The sequence below is a fragment of the Juglans microcarpa x Juglans regia genome, chromosome 3D, assembly GCF_004785595.1.
Source record: "Juglans microcarpa x Juglans regia isolate MS1-56 chromosome 3D, Jm3101_v1.0, whole genome shotgun sequence".
NCBI lineage: Eukaryota > Viridiplantae > Streptophyta > Magnoliopsida > Fagales > Juglandaceae > Juglans > Juglans microcarpa x Juglans regia.
The window spans coordinates 7,152,005-7,175,023 of NC_054598.1; the positions used below are offsets into that span (position 1 = coordinate 7,152,005).

At 36.3% G+C, this 23,019-nt stretch overlaps 3 protein-coding genes across 3 annotated transcripts; 1 reads left to right on the forward strand and 2 right to left on the reverse strand.

Moving 5' to 3' along the window:
* Positions 1-6,028: 6,028 nt before the first annotated feature.
* LOC121256013 (probable serine/threonine-protein kinase PIX13) lies at positions 6,029-9,871 on the reverse strand. Its single transcript, XM_041156614.1, has 6 exons — positions 9,396-9,871; positions 8,647-8,969; positions 7,749-7,884; positions 7,477-7,619; positions 7,043-7,166; positions 6,029-6,930 (listed from the first exon to the last, which is right to left on the reverse strand). Exons 1-6 carry the CDS (start codon positions 9,460-9,462, stop codon positions 6,479-6,481), a joined length of 1,245 nt encoding a protein of 414 aa, XP_041012548.1. The 5' UTR covers positions 9,463-9,871; the 3' UTR covers positions 6,029-6,478.
* Positions 9,872-12,856: 2,985 nt separating this feature from the next.
* Positions 12,857-19,012, reverse strand: LOC121256012 (bromodomain and WD repeat-containing protein 1-like). Its single transcript, XM_041156612.1, has 9 exons — positions 18,467-19,012; positions 17,914-17,959; positions 17,744-17,822; positions 17,589-17,634; positions 17,402-17,500; positions 15,377-15,445; positions 14,952-15,300; positions 14,681-14,838; positions 12,857-14,137 (listed from the first exon to the last, which is right to left on the reverse strand). The coding sequence occupies exons 1-9, from the start codon at positions 18,932-18,934 to the stop codon at positions 13,127-13,129; spliced, it is 2,325 nt and encodes a 774-aa protein (XP_041012546.1). The 5' UTR covers positions 18,935-19,012; the 3' UTR covers positions 12,857-13,126.
* Positions 19,013-19,907: 895 nt separating this feature from the next.
* LOC121256014 (transport and Golgi organization 2 homolog) lies at positions 19,908-22,958 on the forward strand. The gene is made up of 5 exons (XM_041156615.1): positions 19,908-20,214; positions 20,341-20,524; positions 21,851-22,057; positions 22,362-22,556; positions 22,637-22,958. Exons 1-5 carry the CDS (start codon positions 20,132-20,134, stop codon positions 22,769-22,771), a joined length of 804 nt encoding a protein of 267 aa, XP_041012549.1. The 5' UTR covers positions 19,908-20,131; the 3' UTR covers positions 22,772-22,958.
* Positions 22,959-23,019: the final 61 nt, after the last annotated feature.

Consider the following 23,019-nt stretch of genomic DNA (forward strand, 5'->3'; position numbering starts at 1 on the left):
ATATTATAGATGGCTAAGGCAATCAGCACTGCAACTTCTGAGATACAATTATGCAATGTTTTGAAGTCAACTCACAAAAAAAAAATGTCAACTAAACGTAAATGAGATTAAATAACACAAGAAAAAATCGACAGCTTCTCTCTGGAACACAAGGGCATGCTTAGCAATTTCACGCAAAAGATGATCTAACTTCCTGTGCATAAACAGAGTGCTTTCCACTAAACTGATTTCAAATTTCTGGAAACCTAACCCTAATGGTTCCTCTTTGTTTTGCTTTAACAGTTTTGTTAAAAGTATGAATATATCATTAGTCAATCAGCCTTTTTTTAAGACTTGAAAGTATTTGGTGAACAATATACACAGTGCACATTAAAATTCATCACAGATGTCATAAAATATTAAACAATGATTTTATGTAAGACTTGTTCCTTAGATGAATTATGCAACCATAAAAAAACTCAACGCCATCTCAGATAATAGAAATGGCAGGACCCAAATCAAAGATCAAGAAGAATCTAGCTTGTTGCAATCTGCTTTCATTATTATTTTCGGAATTGCTCTTTTAGATTCCATTGGGGTCTTGATGCTGGCATGTAACTAGCACAAATAATATCTGACTTCATTTGTATTCATATCCAAGTTTATCATAATCTATAAGTTTCATGAAAATGCAACGCACCCAAATACTATTGAAAAATGTTACTTGCAATAAGGTGACAAAATTGCACATCCAACTGAGATACTCATCTACTACAAGAAATTCAAGACGACCCTTCTTAGGTATCCAAAGTACAATACAAAGGTAACTACATTCATGTTTAATAACATTTTTAATATTATGTGCATCTAACATGTTTTCAAATATGTTTAAAATGATTAGGAATTACCATACTTCAGGTATTCAAGTGGGTAGAGGGGGATCAATACAAAAAGTATGATTTTCGAGAAACTCACAATGAACTGTTAAGAACCAAGAAAAGACTGGAGAAGATACTCGATGATATCGAAAAGAGAAAGATTGATCTCCATAAGAGAGCGGATGAGATCGAGATGAGAGAGATGATGCTATCCAATAGAAATGAGGAGGTTCTAGATAAGGAGTTGGTGCTTGTTGTACGTGAAGCTAAAATAAGACGTTTACACACACTACTCCTAGTGTATTGGACTTTTGCATTTGTCGTAGCATGTTACTTAGTAGTATACAAGTGATTTCAGATTAGTGTTAGAAGTTAATTAGTCTACTCAGAATTTATTTTACGTGTTAGTCGGAACTTTTTTTTTCAGTTTTTATCAGTGTAGAATGGGTTCCCAATCCCATATACATGGAAGAGGTTGATATAGATGCTTGTTGACATAGACTCTGTCACACGATCGAGTACAACATTTACAAGTTCAATTTTAAAGCCCTTTCGGTTTTTTATGGTAATCCTCAAATGCAACAAGTCTGTGCTTCGATGAATGCACTCCCAATGGTAACTAATACCATGGATCTCAAAGAATCCATCTTTTTCTGATCTTTCAACTTTTGATAGTCATCATTTTTTGTCTTTTAGGTCTTTGCAATGTTAAAGTCGTCATCTACCCCAAAATAAAAATTCATATATAAAGTCATGGCTGCTACAAAAGATAGTTTCCCCATTGCTAGGAGTCGATTAAAGTTTTGTGCAAAATGAGTGGTTACACTGTCATTCTCTCTCCAAACGATTGGAGAACTCTATGTTTGAGGTCCCAACTCTCAAATGCTTGAAATATTGAATTCACCAGGTCCGAAGTTCTTAACTTTCTGTCTCATCGATCGAGCACAATATATAGAAGCTTGGGAAGCAAGAAATAAGAGCTGTGCATAACAATATTAGCATTTCCTTTGGGGACATCGAGTTGGCTTTTTTCACTGGATTGCACTAACATCTCTCTATGCTTATCCTGTCGTGACGATAAAGAGTGAAGAGATGAGCTTTCACAAAAGGGGCAACACAAAGAAAGAAATTAAAGGAAGATTATACAAGAACACAAACACGTAGACAAAGGGTGTAAAGTTGGCATTTCTATTCAATCATCTTCAAAAAGCTGTCAATGGGGCTTCTGCATCTTTATGCACAGGAAGTCTTGTGTTCCTAATTTAAACATCATATCTAAACTATATATGCAATAAAGTTCACCAAAGTTAACAAAATCATAGACCTGAGAGCACCATCCCCATATCCAATTTAAACATAAAAAGAAAAAACAGCAAAATTAAAGTTCGGGGCATTGACCTTTAGTTCACTTGGTCATATCTAAACTATATATGCAACTCTGGATCTTAAATTAGTTCTCTGGGCCTTCCAACCACGGTTGAACTAGTTGTGATCCATCCAACCCAAATTGCACTGGTTGTGATCCATCGAACCCAAATTGCATCTGTAAGGATTAATATACAAATATTAGTGTATAAATATTACAGCAGATATTACTATTAATCTGAAAAGTGCAGAAATATTACACTATCTCGACTCCCAATCACTGTTTCTTGAAGCTAAGTTCTACAAATGACATTAGCTGAGCTGTCTTGAACATACTGGTGATAAATAACAAACATAAAAATAAATATAGCAATTCAAATGATCCTATAACAAAAATAATATATTTGCACGTAGCTAACATTGGACATATCTATCTCTGATGGGCCAAATAAATTCATGTACGTGTCCGGCACTGGTGTATCTCCTCCATCTCTCTAATAAACAAGTAGCATTGGCCATTTGTAAGTGTTTGCATTAACAAAATAACATGCTTAAACATGTATATTTTAAATTGATTAATGTGCACCTGTTTACGTTTCTGGTTTACTAGTGTTTTCATTGTCTTTTCTTTAACTTTCCGGATATCTTTCTCCATCCTAGATGCTCTTCTCATAGATGGGGGTCTGTCTTTCCCTTTGGCAACTAGTGGATTGAGTACTTGCTTTGAACTACCCACTGTGGTTGCGTCATTTGTCGTACAACCAACATTGGAACCAGTAGGGGTCATCGATGGGGGTTCTTGATTTTCACGATATAAGTCAATCATTGCATATAACTTATGTGTGGCATCCTCAGTATGCTTTTTCAAACCCGCTGCATGAGTAATCATTTGATAACAAATATTCAATAGAGTTGAATATCTGCAAGCATCTGGCCGCAGATTTGAGCTAGATGGTGTTAGCGGAGATGGGTGTTCTTCCCCTTGCCCATGTCGAGAGGAGATGAACTGCATAATTCCACAAGTTATTTATTATTAAAAAAAAATAAAAAATAAAAAAACAGAACTACACATAGGCTTGCAAGAAAATGCATGTGTATACGGATCAACTATACTGTGCTTATCTGGTTTTTTTTTTTTTTTTTTCCTCTGAATGTGTGTCTAAGTTTGAATATATGAATTGTTTTTTTTTTTCTTTTCAGTTTTTTCTGAACGTGTAGTTGTTTTTGTTTTTTGTTTTTTTTCCCTGATGTGTCAATGCATGTGGAGGGGTGCTGTTTTTACTGGACACCTAAGAGACAGATTAGCTTTCATAACCAAACATTACAAGAGAGAGCTATGTGCTCGTATTCAGGATGCCACTGGGCATAAGTTTGCAACTCGATTGGGCAATGTGTTCAACATTGGCACGGGGACAAAGCCATTGGAAGTTGATGGTACTGATAGATACTTGGGATTCAATGGGAGCCCCAACTCAGGAATACAACTAAAACAGTGCCAAAATCCATTCATTCCACCAAAATTCTAAGCTGAAGATACAAGGCCAATGTACAAAAAAGCAAGCCTTCCACTAAAATTCTAAGCTGAAGATACAAGGCCAATGTAAAAAATTCTCATACTTGGACTACAAATAAAAAGCTATCCATCCAAAAATAACTACATAGATATGTCCAAAATAATATAGTCATTCGTTCCAAATACACAATATAATAAATGAACTAATCATTGTCCCGCTTTTTTTTTTATAAAAAAAAATTTATGCACATGATGATGAAGAGCATACTTGGATTAAAAACAAAAATCAAGCAGTTCTGCTTGATGAATAAATTCAAGAAGAAAGCTCTTAGAGTAAGTTTTTTTGAAATCTTTACTTTTGTTCATGATCTTAGAATCCTTATTAACTTACTTCAAAAAAATAAATGGGATCAAACAGATGTTTAATATGATGAACACTGACAAAAATATTCAAAATCATGTTAATATAAATGACAAAAGGTACTGTTATTTGATTATTGGATTTTTTAGTAAAAAAATTGATGTAAAGAGCAAACTAGCATTAGAAAGGCACCACGTGCAAAGCACAGGCTCGGGAACACCAGTAATTGCAATAGAGCTTATATAAGTGAAGTACAGGCATTCAGGTTGAATTTCTCGTTTGCACCCTTTTGATTTACCATTTTGTTTTGGCATCAATTTCAATTCCTTTTGGATTCCAACTCTCAGTTCTACGTGTTATTATCGATTCACCCAACTAATTAACTTTTCCATGATGTTATTCTTTCAGAGGATGATACAAGCATACCTACAGATGTTAAAGTGCCTATCTTGACAGCTTTTCACTCTCAGTTCTATGATTGCGACTGGCATTTTTCTTCGTTCATCATAAAAACAAAAAAGCCATAATTTATATTAACATGCGCAGGAATACTCACACTCTCTCTCTCTGTTCTTTTCTTTTCCTATGGGTGGCCAAACGTTTAGATTCCTTCCTATGGGGGCCAAAGATATAGAAAAAAAGAAAAAAAAAACTGCATAAAACAGAGGATCAAAGAATGCTCATACCCACGACGGCACTCTCTCTTTCAGAAATCGACCACCGGCGCAGATGGGGGTTCGACGGCACAGCGGCGAAGTTTCTTCTGGCACAGCGGCGCAGTTTCGACGGAACGAAGACGACAAGTTGATACCCGTTGCTCAGATGGCCAAGGAATGAAGACAAGTTGATACCCGTTGCTCAGTTGGCCAAGGAACGAAGACAAGTTGTCACAGTTCTTCTGAGTTTGGCGCTGGGTGAGATGAGTTTGGCGCTGGGTGAGTTTCTTAAATCGATTTGTTTTTTTTTTTTTTTTTTTAAATATCGGCCCCAAAAGTACGCAACGGCGGGTAGTGTAGCGGTTCTGAGTTTATAGACGTATCAATTGCTACCTACGTGTGTGCAACTCTATTTTATTAATTTTTTAAATTTTAAATTACAAATTTTAAAATTTTTTATTATTTTAATAATTGGTACGTCGATTATTTAAAAAAAAATTATAATAATAAATGAAAAATGCTACAAGTAAGCCTCACACCACACGCCTCTACTAATGTGTGATGTAAACACCTTTACTGATGTGTGATGTAAGAATGATGAGTAGAATAATTATTTTTATTTTTACTCTTCTATTTAAACATATATTTAAGCATTAAAAATGAATAACAAAAATGATAAATCACATATTGATTATATATATATTATAATTATACATAGAAGTCTTACACAACATATCTTTATCTAATCAAATTTGTCATTTTTGTCATCTTATTTTAATATTTAAATATATATGTATTTAAATAAAAGGATAAAAATGATAAATTACACGTTGGATAGATAGAATTGTATGGTGTAACATTTAACATTTTCTTCTAGTATTTACCAACAAATGTCTTTTGTTACTTATTAGGGGACACATGTCATGATCTAATTGGTCTAGTTCCAAGCCAACTTCCTTTTATTAGAAGGAATTGAACGTAGAATCCGATTCTGTTGGATAAGGAACAGGTGTCCTCCATGCTTTTTTTAAAAAATTCAATAAGCTTTTAAAAAATTAAATAAATATGATATGAATTACCCATTAAATGGAATCTACATCAAAAGATCATGAATTACCAATAAATAAATATGATTTTGTTGCAACCCTTTAATCTGTTTTATTCAGTTTCTCCAATGGTATATATGCCTGCCAGCAAAATATGACAACTTAAACATAAACATAAGACTTTTACTTTCAAACCACATCCTCAATATAAAATTGCACACCCTGGCATCTTGAAGAACAAATATGAAAAATCTATCATAAACATCATTGTTCAAACAATGCCCTGTCAACTTCTTCGAAAGTATTCCATGCCCAATGTTCAATATAGATAGACAGGCGCAGTGACAGGGTGCTCTATAGATTATAGGAAAGAATTCTTGATAACCATTACTTCCCCAACTACAAGAACATTAGTAATGACTGCTAACATACCCAAGCACTACTCACCGGACCGACTGTATAATTACAGTCTTGCTGCTAACATACTCATTCAGTTGATAACAAGTCACATTACAATGGCAATACTCAATGTAATTTACAAGAGATCAAATTAATCGAGGGAAAAAAAAAAAAGGAGGGGGGAGGGGTGTTGGGGTTGGGGTTGGGGGACTGTTTTCATGAGAGACAAACGTCTGCATAAGAGCGAAGGCCTGTGCTTGTATGCAGCAGCTGTATCAAATTCACCTCACTAGTGGGGAGTGTTGGTACTGGTAGGTCTGACTTCCACCCTGCCTTGGGTGAAGTGGTGAACGATGATGCAAATGCAGTTGGCCTTGTCGGTGCGCCATAGGATGAGAACGAATTCGAGGCTCCCTTGGTTTTTCATTGGCAGCTTCAATCCGCTCCAATGTCTCCAATACTTCTTTCATTGATGGTCGGTGTTTTGGTTCAGCTGCAAGGCATTTTAGAGCAAGCTGAGATATGTGTAATGCAGCTTTGGATGGATATTTTCCCTCCAACCGGGAGTCCATAATTTGTTTCAACTTCCTTCTTTCTGATAGATATGGTTTGATCCAGTCCACCAGATTATGTCTCCCACTTGGACGATTTGTATCAAGTGCCCTTAAGCCTGTTAGTATCTCGACCAAAACAACACCAAAACCGTACACATCGCTCTTTACATACAGATGCCCTGTTTAAGCAGCACGAGACAATGTCATTCAACAGCTTCTATAAGGATCAAGGTTGAGTGGCTCAAATTTTGCTGAGCCACTGAAAGTTCAAGAGGTTTCACAAAAAATTACCAGTGGCAACATATTCTGGAGCGGCATAACCATATGTGCCCATTACCCGTGTCGTCACGTGTGATTGACTAGCCGATGGACCTAATTTTGCCAGGCCAAAGTCTGATATTTTGGCAGTGTAGGACTGCAATCAAACCAAAAGTTGGAGAAAGAATAAGTTTCCAATAAAACCTTAGTGAATATATATGAAATATAATACCAATGATGTTTTAGGAATATAATACATGCTTTTTTTTCATCAATGACTTGCACACTTCCATGATGTGGTGGATCAAGTGATAAGGGTGGGACCAGAAAGAGGAAAGATGGGTCTGCTTATAGAATGAAGATAAAAGAAAGATGTAACACTCATTGGAAAAGAAAATTAGCAATTAGATTCCTTAAGGTGTCTCTTATAGTCTTAGTAGTTAATCATGTTTCAAAAAGAAATTTACCCCATCAAGCAGTATATTGGAGGCCTTAAAATCTCTATAAATAACTTGCTTATCAGAAGTGTGCAAAAAAGCCAGGCCCCGAGCTGCTCCTATTGCAACCTTAAGCCGTACATCCCATGGAAGTGGCTGAACAGTTGAGCCCCCTGACAAGTGAAAAAGATGCAACGTATGGTGAACCATATGTTCTTTATATGAAAAATCACTCATGCAGAGCACATTGCTTGCACATATGGACAGTGATAATAGAATTTGATCCTATTTTAAGCTCTTACTTCCAAAAAGATGGTTTTCTAGGCTGCCTTTTTGCATGAATTCATAAATCAGGAGTAGCTCTTGATCCTCCCAACAGTATCCCAACAGCTTAACAAGGTTGGGATGGGAAAGTCTTCCTAAGAAATTCACTTCTGCCTGCACCAATAAATTAGCACCGAGATGAGCAGACATAAAATGGTTTGTTGAACATTTAGTACAGCATCTAATCAAACTCAAAAAATGCATGTTTGAGAGAGAGAGAGAGTTGCGCTGTCATTTAAAACATCAACTCAACTTTAAACTAGTTATGGACGCTAGGCACCAAATGTATTATCAATTTAAACCACAACTCAGGCAGAGTAGCAAAGAGGAAGACGCAGCATTTCAAGTTTCAACCAAAGTAAGCTCAATCACGACTTACTATGATTTACAAGGTTCATGATTCATTACAGTATCTTCCTTTTTTCTTTGCAATTATTTACAAAACTAACCAATGATATTATACAAGACAGATGATAAGCAATGGGTAAGAACTTATATAACCACAATTGAATATGGTTTGTATTTTCAATTACCTTTTTCTTTTTCTTTTTTCTTTTTTTCAAAGTGGAGTAGCTGTGATATTTAACATCAGCAGTCGAAGCCAGTTTGTGTTCTATAGTAAGCACATGCCAAAACGAGAGCATAGTCTTATTTTGTTCAGTAAAAGCTCTGACGAGGAATACCACATATAAAAAAACAACAAAAAAAAAAAAAAACAAAAGATAAAGACAGCAATAACAAACACAGTAAAAGTGCAACTGGAAGGGCTAAAAGGAGTCCAAAACGCATTAATTTTTCAAACTACATTCTTCTCTTTCAAGTTTAGTATAATTGCTAGCTTAGAAAAAGGTAAAAAAGCGTTTAAAGTAGAATTACCTGCCACTCTTGAAATCCTTGTAAGCTCTCAGAGTTCAGTTTTTTAACAGCAATTACCGTCCCGCTTCCGCTCTTGGACGACCCCTTCTCCTCAAGCCAACCCTTGAAGACCTTCCCGAAGCCTCCCTCGCCAAGTACTGTATCAGCTCTAAAATTCTTGGTCGCAACCTTTAATTCTGCAAAGCAGAAGATCCTCAAGTTTGGGGTGGGCAAGATCTGCCCATGTGGATAAACCTCATCGCCGCTAGCCGCCGAGAAATGACTATTTGCAGAGATGTTACTACACCTAGAATTAGTTGCATTACTCGTTGCCTGAGATAATCCTGTCATAATTACCCAAACAAAGTACGAAATGTCAGACCAATATCATAAACAGGGGATTTTTGGTATTGGTCGTGCGGCAAATTTCATGAGAATCAATTATCTTACGAATTGAAGAAATCATAATTATACAAAGATCCAATTTACAAAAAAAAAGCATTAAAAGAACGAAGAAAAATCACAATTTTCATGCTGTAATGCCGGATCAACATAGTCCAAGACGAAAAGTCAGAACCCAATATAGAGAACTTTGACGGTGATTATAGATCGTTAATGGAAACAGAGATTCATCTTTAGAGAACAAACAAAAAGTATGGGACAAAAAGAACCAACCCATATGAGATATTTGAGAATTTGATGGAAGGGGTGAACATACAAGAAGAAAGCACAGTTTTTTTTTCTTTTTTTTTTTTCTGTCAGGTATTTACCTGAATTGAGATGGGCAGTGGTGCTTGGAGTTGGGTTATCAGCTGTAGAACCCCAACAATTCCCCATCTGAAACTAGCTTCTCTCCTCCTTTAGGGCCACACAAAACGTAGTTGGATCTGTTGTGGCTCAGTTTCCTTTCTTGATATTGATGATAATTCAGCGTTCCTTCCAACTTCTCCTCTGGTTTGAATAATCTTTCTTCTTAGACCAGGGCTACGTATTTGATTTTGCTTGAAATTTCTCTCTCTCCTTCCACTCTCAAAACCTCCGACTCTTATCTCTGCCTACACAAACGAAATCACTTAAAAGTATCGCCGACACATTGCTCTGTACGAATGTCTAACAAAGAAAATGGCCACAACTTTGCAGGTAAATGCAGCCTAGAACATTATTCAAAGTCAACTACCGTGCTTGGGGGATCAGTCAAGTCAGAAGGTAGATACTCAATTCAAAGAAAGAGACATTAACAAGCTAATCACCGTAAAGCATCCCAACTCTATTTATATATATATATATATATATATATATATATATATTTTAACTCTAATTATACTTTAATTCCATGAAAACATGCTCGTTATGTATATATATATATATATTTTTTTTAATGCTCGTTATGTATATATATATATTTTTTTAATGCCGTCTTCTCTCTAACGTGGTAAACACTTGTTAGTTTCACCGCCAGAAAGGGGAGCTTGTTGCAAATCTCCTCTACATTTCTCTGCAGTTTTCAAACATCTTGACTTTTTCTTTTAATTCACCATCTTGTTCTTCGTAAAAAAAACAATAACAATTCAACATCATCTTGAAGGAATCTTTTTGTCCATTTATAATGCAATCAAGTATGAAAACTCCATAAGCCAACAGCGGCCTAATGATACAGGACCACATCTCTAAAATAAAGATCATGAATTTGACCCCCTCCCCCAATATATATATATATATATATATATATATATATATAAAAAGTATGAAAACTTCTTAAAAAAAATATTGTGAGATATAGTGTATAAGCACCGTACACTCCTTTTAAAATATCATTTTTATATGCATCTTTAACTTTTTTTAAAAGGATTATTTAACTTTATAATATTTTTTATTTAATTTTTTTCTCTCTTCTTTTCTAAAATTTAATAAATACTTAACTCAAAATATGTCATTACTATTTACAAAATTATTATCTCATTTCATTTCTAAAAACATCCCCTTAGATTAATCTCAATGACCTATAAATTTCAAGTACTGTGCAAGTTATTTGAAAAAAAAGACTTATTTAGATGAATTTCATTTTTTTAAATAGTTATACGAATTTTTTATATATTAAATTTATATCTAGCATTATTAGGAAACTATAGGTTCAGAGGTCGGACTTTAATCCGATGGACCCCACAGTATGAAATTTGGCAATATGATTTCACATTGTTGGTAACCGGAAGCCCTCTCCCCTGACTGGGATGGAGTCAAGCATAGGCTGTATTCCATCCAATTCTATGACTAATTTATTGATTACAAAAGGACAGCATCCCCGTTATGCCAGTGTTGACTGAATCAAAAGAGTAGCTCTCCAGCCATGGTGGATCCCGACCGGGTCCGGACAGTGCAATTTTTGTTTTTTTAATTTTGTTTTTATTTTTATGTATTTTTTTAATACTTTTAAATATTTTTAAAAAAAAATCATAACAGTTACTGTGAGGGAATTCGTGGCCGATTTGAGTTCTTCAACTGGCAAAAGCTTCTGCTTATCCAATAGCAACTGGACAAAAGAAAATAAACCCACAATAATATATTCTATACTTTTTACGCGTAACTGGAAATCCACAATAATTAATACGATATGTGGTTAGTAGCATGCCCACATATGCTATGTCTTTTTTTGTGATACCAAAATCAATCATAAAAAAAACTTAGACCAAGCTTTTTTTTAAATTCTGGTGAGAATTTTCTCTTGAAAAGTTTAAAAATTTTATACTAAAATTGATATGAACCCGTAAGAAATAGAATCACTTGAACTCACACCTCTGGAAAATTTTTTGTCAAATCTACTTATGCAGCCATTACAAGAGACTCCCACCATTCTCAAGAGCAATCCAATGTTTGGAAAAAATTGTGGAAATTAAAGATTCAGGATAGGCTAAAGCTACTGAGTTGGAAAATTTTAAATGAGATTATTTCCACAAAATCTTTAATCAAAAGAGTCATCCCACTTACTGTTGAAGAAGCTAGCTGTCCTATCTGCAAAGGTGAGGAAGAGTCACAAACTCATCTATTCTTGTCATGCCCATTTACTAGAATTCTTTGGAGAAATTTTCTGTGGCCTTTAAATATATCATGCTTTGCAAATAAAGAAATATGCAAATGGATGGAATGCATAATCTTCCCTGTAAAAAAACTGAACATATCCCGTGGTGAGGAACAAAACTTTCAAATTTTTGCCATTAATGCTATGGATAGTATCTGGATGCTAAGGAACAAGGTTGTTCATGAGACTCTAATCCCAAATGTAAATAACTTCATTTCTGGAACTCTCAAAATTTACAATGATCATTGTAATACGTGGGCTAGCAAACAAGTTAATGAAAGTCATAAGTGGAAATTAATACCTAGAGGTCATTACACTCTATTTTTTGATGTAGGTGTAAGGAGAGTAGGTAGTACAACAACAGCAATATGTAGGTCAGAAGATGGTACCCCAATGCTTGTTACTACTAAGCATATTGGAAGTTAAAATGCAAACCAGGGAGAGGCTACTGCAATGTATATTGGAATTGAAGAAGCAAAAAACAACCAAGACAAAAAACTTGTCATTGCAGGTGACTCACTTGTAGTAATGCAAGCAGTACATGATTTTGAAAAATGCTCAGACTGGATCATTCAACCCATAGCGAAAGACATCATAAATACTTTGCAACACTTTGACAGTTGGGAAACAAGAAAAATACATCAAGACGTGAATTGATGGGCGCATTTTATTGCGCAATGGGCAGCGTCTAAGAATTTGACAGGATGCATACCCTTCAATCTCATTCCACCATGCCTTTTGGATTTTCATAGTGGGAAGGACCCTCCCATAGTTTTCTAATTATTGTAATGAATTAGCCATGACAATGTATTTTAGTGGTTTTTAAATGAAGCGTATCTTGTTCAGACAAAAAAAAAATATATATATATATGTATGTATATATATTCTTCTCCTCAGAAACTCACAACCGGTTTCCAACTTCCAACCCATTGATTGCAATTCAAACTAGAAACTACTTTCCCTTGCCAGCTCTGCGCTTTTCGCAAAGGTTGTTGACAATTTCTTTCTTATTTCCGGAGTTCGGAAGTTTCATGTCTTTTTATGTTTTTGTTGGGAGCAGGGTGAGGTTCCATGTGAGCAGTACTGTTTTTCTCATGGTCATATACATAATGAAACATATTCTGTTTGCTCATTTAACAAAGGATTAGAAGCACAAGATGAGCTAAGAATAAATTCTTGCTTGATAATGGTTTCCAATGTTACAAATGAAACCCCTTTTTTTGCTTGAGGGCCTAAGAATCAGAATACATTAATCTGTACAAGGAAAGCCTAGTCTACTCTTCTACAATACTGTTAGGTGTGGCCCTAATCGTCTCCACATCGGAGAGACCCTCTTTTGTTCTCATAACCAGGAGCAACAAATCATAAATCCATCTTTCTATGGTTAACTTAATTAAAAGAAAGAAAAAAAAATCGACTCAATTATTCTCATAACTGCAATGCTAAATCTGGATGTGTTGAATCAACCCGGCTAGAACTAGGGGATCCAGGAGACTGAAATCTGACATTCAGGTCCGGCGGAATTGAAGCTTGTTTCTGTTGTGGTGACAATCCAGAATCAGTTCTCTGTCGTGGTGACAGCCCTTGCCAAGATGGCCGCGAATGAAGTCCTCTTACTTGGGCTGCCAATGCCTCACTGCCAGAGTTTCGCAATGAACCGCCAGAATTAGTTGGAGTTGAACTTTCCATTATCTTGTAGTCTTCTGAATTAAGGCTATTTGTAGTCGCCATATGGACTAGGTTAGTATTAGTCCTGGATATCGTGTCAAGCATCCGAGGCGACTGCAAGTTAAACTCAGCAGGCCTGCCTGCTCCAATTAGTTTCCCCCTTTGAGCCGCAATGTTAAACCCAAAGGAACCATTGAATCCATTGAATCCAGGTTGAACTACACTGTTCTGATGAATCTGAAAGGAAGGCCTTGGCTTGATTGCACCAGTACTACTATTCAATATGTTAATCCCGGTGTGAGAACCAAGTCCTTCAGCAACTTCGGCTTTAACTTTCAGGGGTTCAGCAGACTTATTCACAGAAAAGGGGGATGAGGACGTGGTGGCAGATGGAGGGGGATGCTTGCTTAGATGGCCATCTAAAGTTGAGTGAGTAGAGGGTACGTGCTTATCGGAAAAACTATTACCTTCAGGTGTCTCTGACAAAGCATCTCCCCTTGATTCAACAGTGCAAGGGCTTGCAGTTGAAGATGGATTTTTAACAAGAGGAAATGACTGAGATGGTAACGGTTGATCAGGTAATGACGAGGGAAGTAGCAGTGGCCTCAGAGGTGTGACATCATTTTCTCCAACCCATCCAGGGCCAAACTTAACGCCCGCAGGCAAAGATCTTTCTATCTTCTTGGAAGCAACTTTCCAAGCAACAGGTCCAAGATTTGCTGCAAAGCGAGCCAGGCTCCTTGCATAACCAAGCTCTGAAGGAAGACCTACCTGATTCATATAAAAAAGCCAAGTCAACTAACCAACAAAAGTGGGATCAGACAAGATACCCAAATAACTCGTCAACCAAACAGAGCCTCAAATATCTCCAGTTTAAAAATCATTATTTCAATGGATATAACTCCTCATAACTGTCTGTTTTTTCTCCAATTCCCCTTCCCTGTTGCCTATGGGGAAAAATACAAACAAAAGCCGCCAGCAACATTCTGAATAGTTCTATCAACTTAAATAGCGATTCCTCCATGGGAAATATTAGAGGTCATTGCCAACATAAATGTAGTTGAAAGGTGCCACTGGTTCAATCTAATTATCTTTTTCATTGGTTATTGGTTTCATAACTTTAATGCAACTTAAAACTGCATAACACTTAAGGTATTTTGCCAACTTACACAGTCATTTGGCTAGATCATTCTAGAACTTTAAGTTAAAAAATCCACCATGGATTAACAGGGATTTCACGCATGACTTCACATGGTATCACTTTTTCAGCATCAAAGAATTAATTAGAAAATTTGACATCAATGTGATACATACAGCCATTAGCTGCTTTCTCTCTCCATCAAAAGTAGTTAACACAGACAGCTCCCGTCCACCAGCCAACGGTTGGGATTGCTTGTATGTCTTCCGTCTGTTGTCATCAAGTACAACTTGTTTCTTCCCATGCTTCATTTGATTACCCTTCACCATGGAACCTGTAAAATAAGTGACAACCCCTCAAGTCCCTTTGAACCTGGATCTAACCAATCAAGCAGGATGATTGAAGTTGATGGACAACCAAAAGCAAGTTAATACTCTAGTTACAAACCTGTGCGTTCATCATTCCTGTCAAATTTGTTATCAACCAACCAGCTAGTATAAACATCATTATTGCGAGAACCGTGGAGTCTTCCAGACCAATCTGCTAAAGCAGAATTGTCTGCAAGACGAGTTCCTTTTCTCATATCATAATTGGTGTTTTCTCCCCCTTTGAAGAGAGTCGCATCCGTGGAAAATTCTGAACCGGCACGCTCCAAGGAAGGCTTGCCCATCGATTTTTTTAAGTTCTTAGTTGGTGGTCTTCCTCTTCTCACTGTTTTCGGTTCTGGTTCATTATCATCACTATCTTGCCTCAAATTTTCAAAGTTCTTTTTTGCCAGCTCTTGTATGGATCGTGCCTGAAAACAGAACTAAACTTTAGACAACCAAAAAAAATTCGTAACAACAGCAAGAGAAGTTTAAAACTGACCATACCTGTCGAAAATATATAGTATCAGGCGCATTATACTGCATCGCGTTCGAACAGATTAAGAAAACATCTTTCTGCCAGATAACAAAATGAAAATTTCAATCTCAGCATTCTTCCAAAATTTGCACCAAGAATGTCTTCTAGAGCATAATTCCATTAAACCATTGCAGATTTTATAGATTTCACATTATAGTGTAATGTATCATCTTTTTTTTTTTTTTTATAAGTATGTGTAATGTATCATCTCATCAACCAATTGTACATGGATTCAAACCAATTTCTCAGCAGAACATCCCATCCAATGAAAGCTTAGTACAAAGCCTAGCACAACAAAAACTTTTTTTAGAAGTACATAGAACATTAGAAAAACATCAGCAGCAGTTTACAAGACCTTGGCTTAGACTACCAAAAGTGCTTATAAAGAACCACTTAATACTATTACTTTCTTAGTTTGATGGCACTCCTGTTTATCATCTTCAATGACACGTCAGCTATACATCAAGCCTGATGCCTCTTTGTGCTCAAACACTAATGTGGCCTGGTGAAGCTCTTCATATATATATATATATAATATTTTTTGTAAAAGAAGAAAACCCATGACACACTACAATTAATGCAGTAAATCAGTTGGGTCGGTTTGGCTTGGGTCATGTACCTTTTTTTACTGGCAGAGAGGATTAGATTCCAACTAACAAATTGCAATAGTTTAGAAAATGGTGTGTTTGGGGAGAAAGGAATAACAGAAGTTTCAATGACTGGGAATAGACATCGGGGGAGCTTAAAACGGGGGAGCTTAAAACTTTTTTCAGTACTCTCTCTTTCTTCTGACAGCTTCTATAGACTGTAATGGGATCAAATTCATGATTTTGTTGTATCTTTTTCTCCTACTAGATAGGTATTTATCTTGTATACATCATTCGTACTTGGATAGCACCTATTGCACTTTTCAATAAGTTTATTACTTACCATACTTATAAAAAAATTAGCTCATGCAGACACCAAGTAATCTTAAGTTCAAACCTATTATTTTCATTCTCAAATTCGTAAAAGTTAAGATCTAGCCCACCAGCCTCATTTACCATCCGAGTTATGCCCAATAGGTGCCTTGATTCTAAAACTAAATGGTTCCCAATGAGTAGTAAGAGCACAGAAAACAGAACATCAAGCGGCAACATTCACTTCGGGTTAAATGAGCTCTTGCTGTGACAACTACACAGGAGAAACTACCAAAACAATTTATGCACAAATGAAGTTGTAGTGGATTAGCAAGAAAAGATGGGATGAAAAACCATATTTAGTATACTTGAGTCTATTGGCTTACAACCATATTGTTCAACAACAGAACTCAGGTAGGGCAACTCACTAAATGCTCATCTGAAACAGATTATGTTCCCATTACTGAATGCATCTTAAAAATATATATGGATGCATCCAGAGCAAACAATTACACATAGAAACAAAGGGAGAACTGAGAATTCCTGCGTACTTGGGCTATGCCTATTTCAATATCGATAAAAGATCTTCTTATTTACCCCCCCCCCCAAAAAAAAAAAAAAAAAAAAAAAAAAAAGGAGAATGAGAAAAAAACTTCATTTTATAGAAGCACAAAAACCTAGCAGCTAACGACAGATCTGCAATCTTAGCAGTACAGAACAAGGCATTTTAAATGACAAAATCAGAGAGTAAATTCCAAAGTTGGGTCCCAACAACACTAGATCCTTCAAAGATAAAATTCAATTTGTCATAACCCGCTCAAATGAAACAGGTATGGGAGGTTAACCCAGTAGCCTATCTAACCGATTGGATGCTTAATACAAAACACAGCCAACAGGAAGCAATTTGAAGTGCAAATTGGAAGACTGTTATACAGTCCATTCAGTCAGGACAGATGAAGATGAAATTCATCTCTCGTCCCTAGAGAACCAAAATTCAATTGGAGCATTTACAGTAAATTAGCAACCTAGTGAAATACAATTAAGAAACAGGAAGGGATTGAACAAACATAAAACCTCACAAGAGCAAAAACCAACCTCAAACTGTTCCAAGTTCGCATAAGCTCCACCAGCAAGTTTACCCCTCACGGTTTGGAAATCCATCGGGTGCTCTATCACCTCATGGTAATCAGGAAGCTGCAAAGCAAATAAAAATACTAAAAAGTAAGAAATCAATGACACAACTAACAGAACTTAATGCATCAGCATTTTTTTAAGAACTAACCTCATTCGGGTCCACTGGCTCAGAAAACACACCATAAGTGTCCTTCCTGATATTGACCAAAAAAAAAAAAAAAACGAGAAACATCTCAGCAAACTGAAAATCAAAAGATACATCAAATTAATCAAAAATACAGTCAAGGTAACTGATAGACACACTTTTGAAGCCTGTCGAGGATGAACTGCAACAGCTTTTTATCCGGTAAGGACGTTGAGGGTCCCGAAGCCAACCGACCCCCTGCACATAATCATACACAGAATCACCAACTAAAAAACAGCTCCTTTTTTATTTCTATTTTACGCAAACGGATGTCTGATTATTAGCAAACCTTGGTGGGCGCTTGTGGGGTTCGCACCGGAAATAGATTTTTCGACCTGCAAAGAATAAAAGCAAACGTATATTTCCATTATGGGTAATGAACCAGAACCAAAGTGCTGAGAAAAAGCAAAGTAGGCTAGCATTCAAAACGTCCAAAAAGGGAAAATACAGTTACAAACTGTGAAAACAAATTATTAAAAAGAAGAATGAAAAGACAAATTTACGCTTTATCAGATTTGACAGCCTAATCATTATTAGGGTTGAGCAAGTAAATAATCGAAAAATAAAAAATAAAAACTATAAGATATAGTTGCGAAGAAATTCGATTCCATAGAACAAAAGCTCAAAGCCGGGCCAAGTCAAACCCTTTTTTGCTGAAATTCTAGAAGCCCAACAAAAAGCGAAGTCCAAAGGGTGCGAAATTCAAGGAGTTTTTCAAAGTACGTCAACGCAATAGTCCGCCAAAATAAATGTATCGTCCATATTAAAAAGCCAATTTGGCGGTTTTCGCCGCGAAAAATGTTTGTTTTTCTTTTCAGGCAAAGCAAGTAGAAATTCGATACCTTTGGACAGTCTGCGAGCCCAGATCCATTCCCGATCGCATTGATCTTCCGCTTCTTGCCGCTGTTCGAGGCGGCGTTGCTTTCGTTCTCGTCCTCTGCGTTCGAATCCGAGCCGGAAGAATTCGGAGACGCGCCGGAATCCGCCGAAGATTTCTGGGAGGGCAATCGGAGCACCAGCTTCAGCTTCTTCTCGCGGCGCCTACCGGCCAATTCGTCTTCTTCGTCGTCATCGTCGTCATCTTCGTGAGGATTAGGGTTACGGCGATTGGATCTCCGGAGAGGGGTGGGAGCGGAGGAAGGGGCAGTTCGGAAATCAGAGGTGGAATGAGGGGCAGAGCTGTGGCTTCGCTTCTGATGCTGCTGCGGTTGTTGCGGTTGTTGTTGTTGTTCTTTGAGCGTACGCTTTTGGAGATCTAAAAGAGAAGGCCTTCCTTTCTTCTTCTTCTTCCTCTCCACTATCTTACCCATCTCTCTCTCTCTCTCTCTCTCTCTCTGTGTCTCTCCCTGGCGAGAGACGGACAAACAAACAGGGTGTTATTTTTGCCATTTTCCTATTTTTTTAGGTGTTTTGTTTTCTTATTTTATTTTATTTCAGGAAGGTAGCATGCGAAGCACGTGATGTTCGCATTGTCTACTTTTTTGACACGCCATGATTACACGGAAGATGCCAAAATCTCGTATCCTGATTCCTCAGCTTAGGAGAAAAAAAAAAAAAAATGAAAAAGAAAAGAATCGTAACCAAAATTTTATGTGCAATTCTATAATTTTTTAGAGGAATAGGTAAGTTTCACATTTTTTTTAATGAAAAAGAAAGATATTTATTATTAAAAAAATTTAATTTTTATATAATTTTTTTATTTATCAATTTTTTTAAAAAAAATACGAAAATTATCAATTTTATATGGAAAAACGTGTAATATCTATCAAGTCACAAAAAATAGAACACAAATATTAAAGGAAAACACCAATTAAAAAATAATATTATTTTATCAATAAAAATGAACAATAAATCTAGTAAATAATTTTAGATTTTGTTTTGTTACACAATGACATGACATGAGATAAGATAAAAATTAAAAATTAAATAAAATATTATTTTTATATTAAAATTTAAAAATATTAAATTACTTATATCAAAATGAGATCACCTCATCTATCGAACCAAATCAAATTTTAATTTTAATCTTTCGTTTAAGCTCGATTTAGATTAGGAGGAATATAATCATTATAAATTTTATAAATTTTCATAAAAATTATAATAAATAATTTAATTTTTTTAAATCTCAAAATAATAATAATATTAAACTTTTATTTAACTTCAACTCTTATCTCAGTTTCACTTAATCTCATTTATCAATTGAGGACGCAAGACTAACATAAATTTTCGATATCTAGTCCGTAGAACCAATAATATATGAATCGTACGCGTATGGATTTACAAAAAGTCAAAAGGTTTGGTAAACCAACTTACCTTATCTTATGGTATAATGGCAAGCTGATCGGGCACGACGGGCAGGTACAACCGACAGTGCCGTACGGGAATTAACCTGTGCAGAAAGCGGAACTGAAAAGATTGGTCGCGTAGCCCAGGAGAGAGGGAGAACCGGAGAAGACCGAAATTCATTGGCTCAAAAAATTGAGGCTTTTTATTCCACCAAATTAACCATGTGTATTGCAGCGTTTCTATGGCAAGCTCACCCACTGTACCCACTCGTAATCTTGCTTAACAGGGACGAATATCACAATCGGTGAGCCCGATTCTTCTTCTGGGTTTACTTAGATTTTTCTCCACTAAATTTTTGTCTGTTTGATATGATTGCTGAGGTTAACGAGGTGCTGTAATTTTTGGGTTTGTTTTGGTTTGGCATTTGAAGCCCTACGAGGCCATTGGAATGGTGGGAAGGCGGTGAAATTTTGGGAGGGAGAGATGAAATGGCAGGGGGGACATGGTTGGCTTGTAGCAGGGATGGACGGGTGGCTTTCCTCACAAATGTCAGGGAAATTCAGAAACTTCCGGAAGCTAAGAGTAGAGGGGACCTCCCAGTTCGATTCTTGCAGGTGAGTTCATTTTTGTTTTGATCAAATTCTGGCAACCACTCTATCTGTTTGGTCTCTTTTCCATATGAATATCATTTCATTACTTACTAAAGGAGTGAGCAAAACAATAGTACAAAGCTATCAAGAGAAAAACTGCGAAATAAACATCTTTTCTATACAATCTCTGTTAGGGAGTTCCTGCTTTTTCAAAACCAAAATCCGTTTAGGGAGTTCCTGAACATGCAGCCAATCCTTGTTCAGACCTTTAGCATCAATTTTAGCAAGAATGTCTGCAGCGCCATTGTCCTCTTGATATACTTGCTCAATCTTTTAGTACACATTCTGTTTCAGTTAAATAAGTTCCTCCCATATTTCTACCATCTTTCATTCACCATGCCTTTACCCTTTAACCAATTAGCAACTACCTGTGAGACTGATTCATGATCCACCAATCTTAGCTGTGACATTAAAGAAAGAAATAAGCCATCCCTCATAGCTTTAACCTCTACCAAACTATTAGAACCAATTCCATAATTTGCTGAGAAGCCGGCAACAAAATTCCCCCCTGCATCCCTTATAATTCGAACACCTCCACTCATCCTTGGGTTTCCAAAGATACTACCTACATTCCATTTTAGTCTTCCATTTTGTGGGCCTCATCCATTTCATAATCTGCACTTTATGAGCGAGTACAGCCATACACGGAAGAGCTAAATGTTGAAAAATGGAAAAGTTCATCCTTTTTATCACTGTTACCCTGGATTCATCTGAAAGAGAGTTAGCCAATAAGGCTTTAATCTTCAAAACTACAGCCTCCTTTGAATCCTTGCTAAATGTTGAAAAATGAAATAAATCCATTGTTTTGATCGTTTTATCAGTGAGTATAGCTATGCTTGTTGGTTCAACCATATGGGATTTTCCTTGTATCCGCCAGTGAGACAAAGGTGTGCTAGCCACGCAATACCCAAAAACTCTTGTCAAGGGCTTTCTAAATAATCATCTTCATCGATTATATAACTCTGATCGATCTAGTTTATGTCCGATACGAGACTCAGTGCATGTCTACGCAATCCTCTCATAATACAAACTATATGTAGGCTGGCGTTGTAATTACAGAAAGCTGCTTGGGTTTTATACTAGGTCATTTATGACCTATACACAAAGTCTTTATCATATTTCTTTCCTTGTTGCATAGAGTAATTGTTTGTGTGAGATGCTCAATTACTCTACTTTCACAGATGATTTAGCTTTGGGCTTTTAACCTTAGTTCCATTGTTGGGCAACTTGAGTGGGGCTGATTTCTTCTATAAGAAAATGGTTGTTATATGTTCTATATAACGTTTACAGAGCAAAAAGATGCCCATGGAGTTTGCAGAAGAACTGGAAAAGGAGGTGGATCATTATAATGGGTTTAACCTGATATTGGTTGATCTTTGTTCCAAAACCTTGTGTTATGTGACTAACAGAGCAAAAGAAGATAACAAGTTTGTTACCGAGGTGGAACCTGGGATTCACGTGTTAACGAATGCAATGTTAGACTCTCCATGGCCAAAGGTAAGAAGGTATGCTACATTCCGTCTATATAACAGCAATTGATAAATCACAAGTACAAAACTCTTAGGATATATTTTTATTGATCCAATTGCCATTTCATTTCCTTTAACGTATGTTACTCTTGATGGGTCACAATTCCGTAATCCTGAGCTCAGAATTTATCACTCCATCTGTTATTCTTTTGTAGTTTTATCTGGTTCATCTTTATCAGTATACTTGGCTACTGATTTATCCTGCTGTAACTTACTTCTTTATGCATGGTCTCTCCCTCTCAAATTAGTATGACTTTTCTGATCTTTTTCAGGCTCAACGACTGCATAACAATTTCAAAGAACTATTGGATAAATGCGAAAAAGAAGAACTACCCATGAAAGAAATGGTTGGAAAGCTAATGACGAACACAATTAAAGACGAAGATGAAAGCATGTTGCCTCACATTTATCCTCAAAAATGGGAATACCAATTAAGCTCCATACTAGTCGACGCAGACACTCCAATTGTAAGTCGAGATACTCGTGTGCCAATATAGTAGTTATCCTTTCTCTAACAAAATTTCTGATGTCTCTCGCTCATGCATAGGGACGCTATGGTACTAGAAGCACTTCTGCATTGTTTGTGAAGGCAACAGATGAAGTAGACTTTTACGAGAGGCATCTGGAGAATGAACTGTGGAAAGAAAAGACTGTATCTTACCGAATAGAAAAAACGAAGTGATTGGTAAGATGATAGCAGTACAAACTCTATTTGGCTAATCTCATCTGTAACAGAGTTTCAAAATGGTTTGTGAGTTGAAATGCTCAGGGTTCCTTTGGGTATATCTTTATGATGCACATTAAGAATAATAATCTCTCTTCTGGGTATAATCAATGAGCACCATGTCGGGTCATGTTAACTGCTAAAACTGAAGCGCAGATAAATCTTCAGTATTTGTGCCCGTTCGCTACCAGATCGGCATAATCATT

Coding starts and splice junctions, on each gene's coding strand:
- LOC121256013 (XM_041156614.1), bottom strand. CDS start 9,462: ATGGGGAATTGTTGGGGTTCTACAGCTGATAACCCAACTCCAAGCACC. Junction 7,885..8,646: donor AAGGATTTCAAGAGTGGCAG/GTAATTCTACTT, acceptor TTATTGGTGCAG/GCAGAAGTGAATTTCTTAGG. Junction 7,167..7,476: donor CCAATATACTGCTTGATGGG/GTAAATTTCTTT, acceptor GTTTGATTGCAG/TCCTACACTGCCAAAATATC.
- LOC121256012 (XM_041156612.1), bottom strand. CDS start 18,934: ATGGGTAAGATAGTGGAGAGGAAGAAGAAGAAGAAAGGAAGGCCTTCT. Junction 17,635..17,743: donor ATCCTCGACAGGCTTCAAAA/GTGTGTCTATCA, acceptor GGTCAATATCAG/GAAGGACACTTATGGTGTGT. Junction 14,839..14,951: donor CAGGAATGATGAACGCACAG/GTTTGTAACTAG, acceptor CTTATTTTACAG/GTTCCATGGTGAAGGGTAAT.
- LOC121256014 (XM_041156615.1), top strand. CDS start 20,132: ATGTGTATTGCAGCGTTTCTATGGCAAGCTCACCCACTGTACCCACTC. Junction 20,215..20,340: donor AGGGACGAATATCACAATCG/GTGAGCCCGATT, acceptor TGGCATTTGAAG/CCCTACGAGGCCATTGGAAT. Junction 22,557..22,636: donor TCGACGCAGACACTCCAATT/GTAAGTCGAGAT, acceptor GCTCATGCATAG/GGACGCTATGGTACTAGAAG.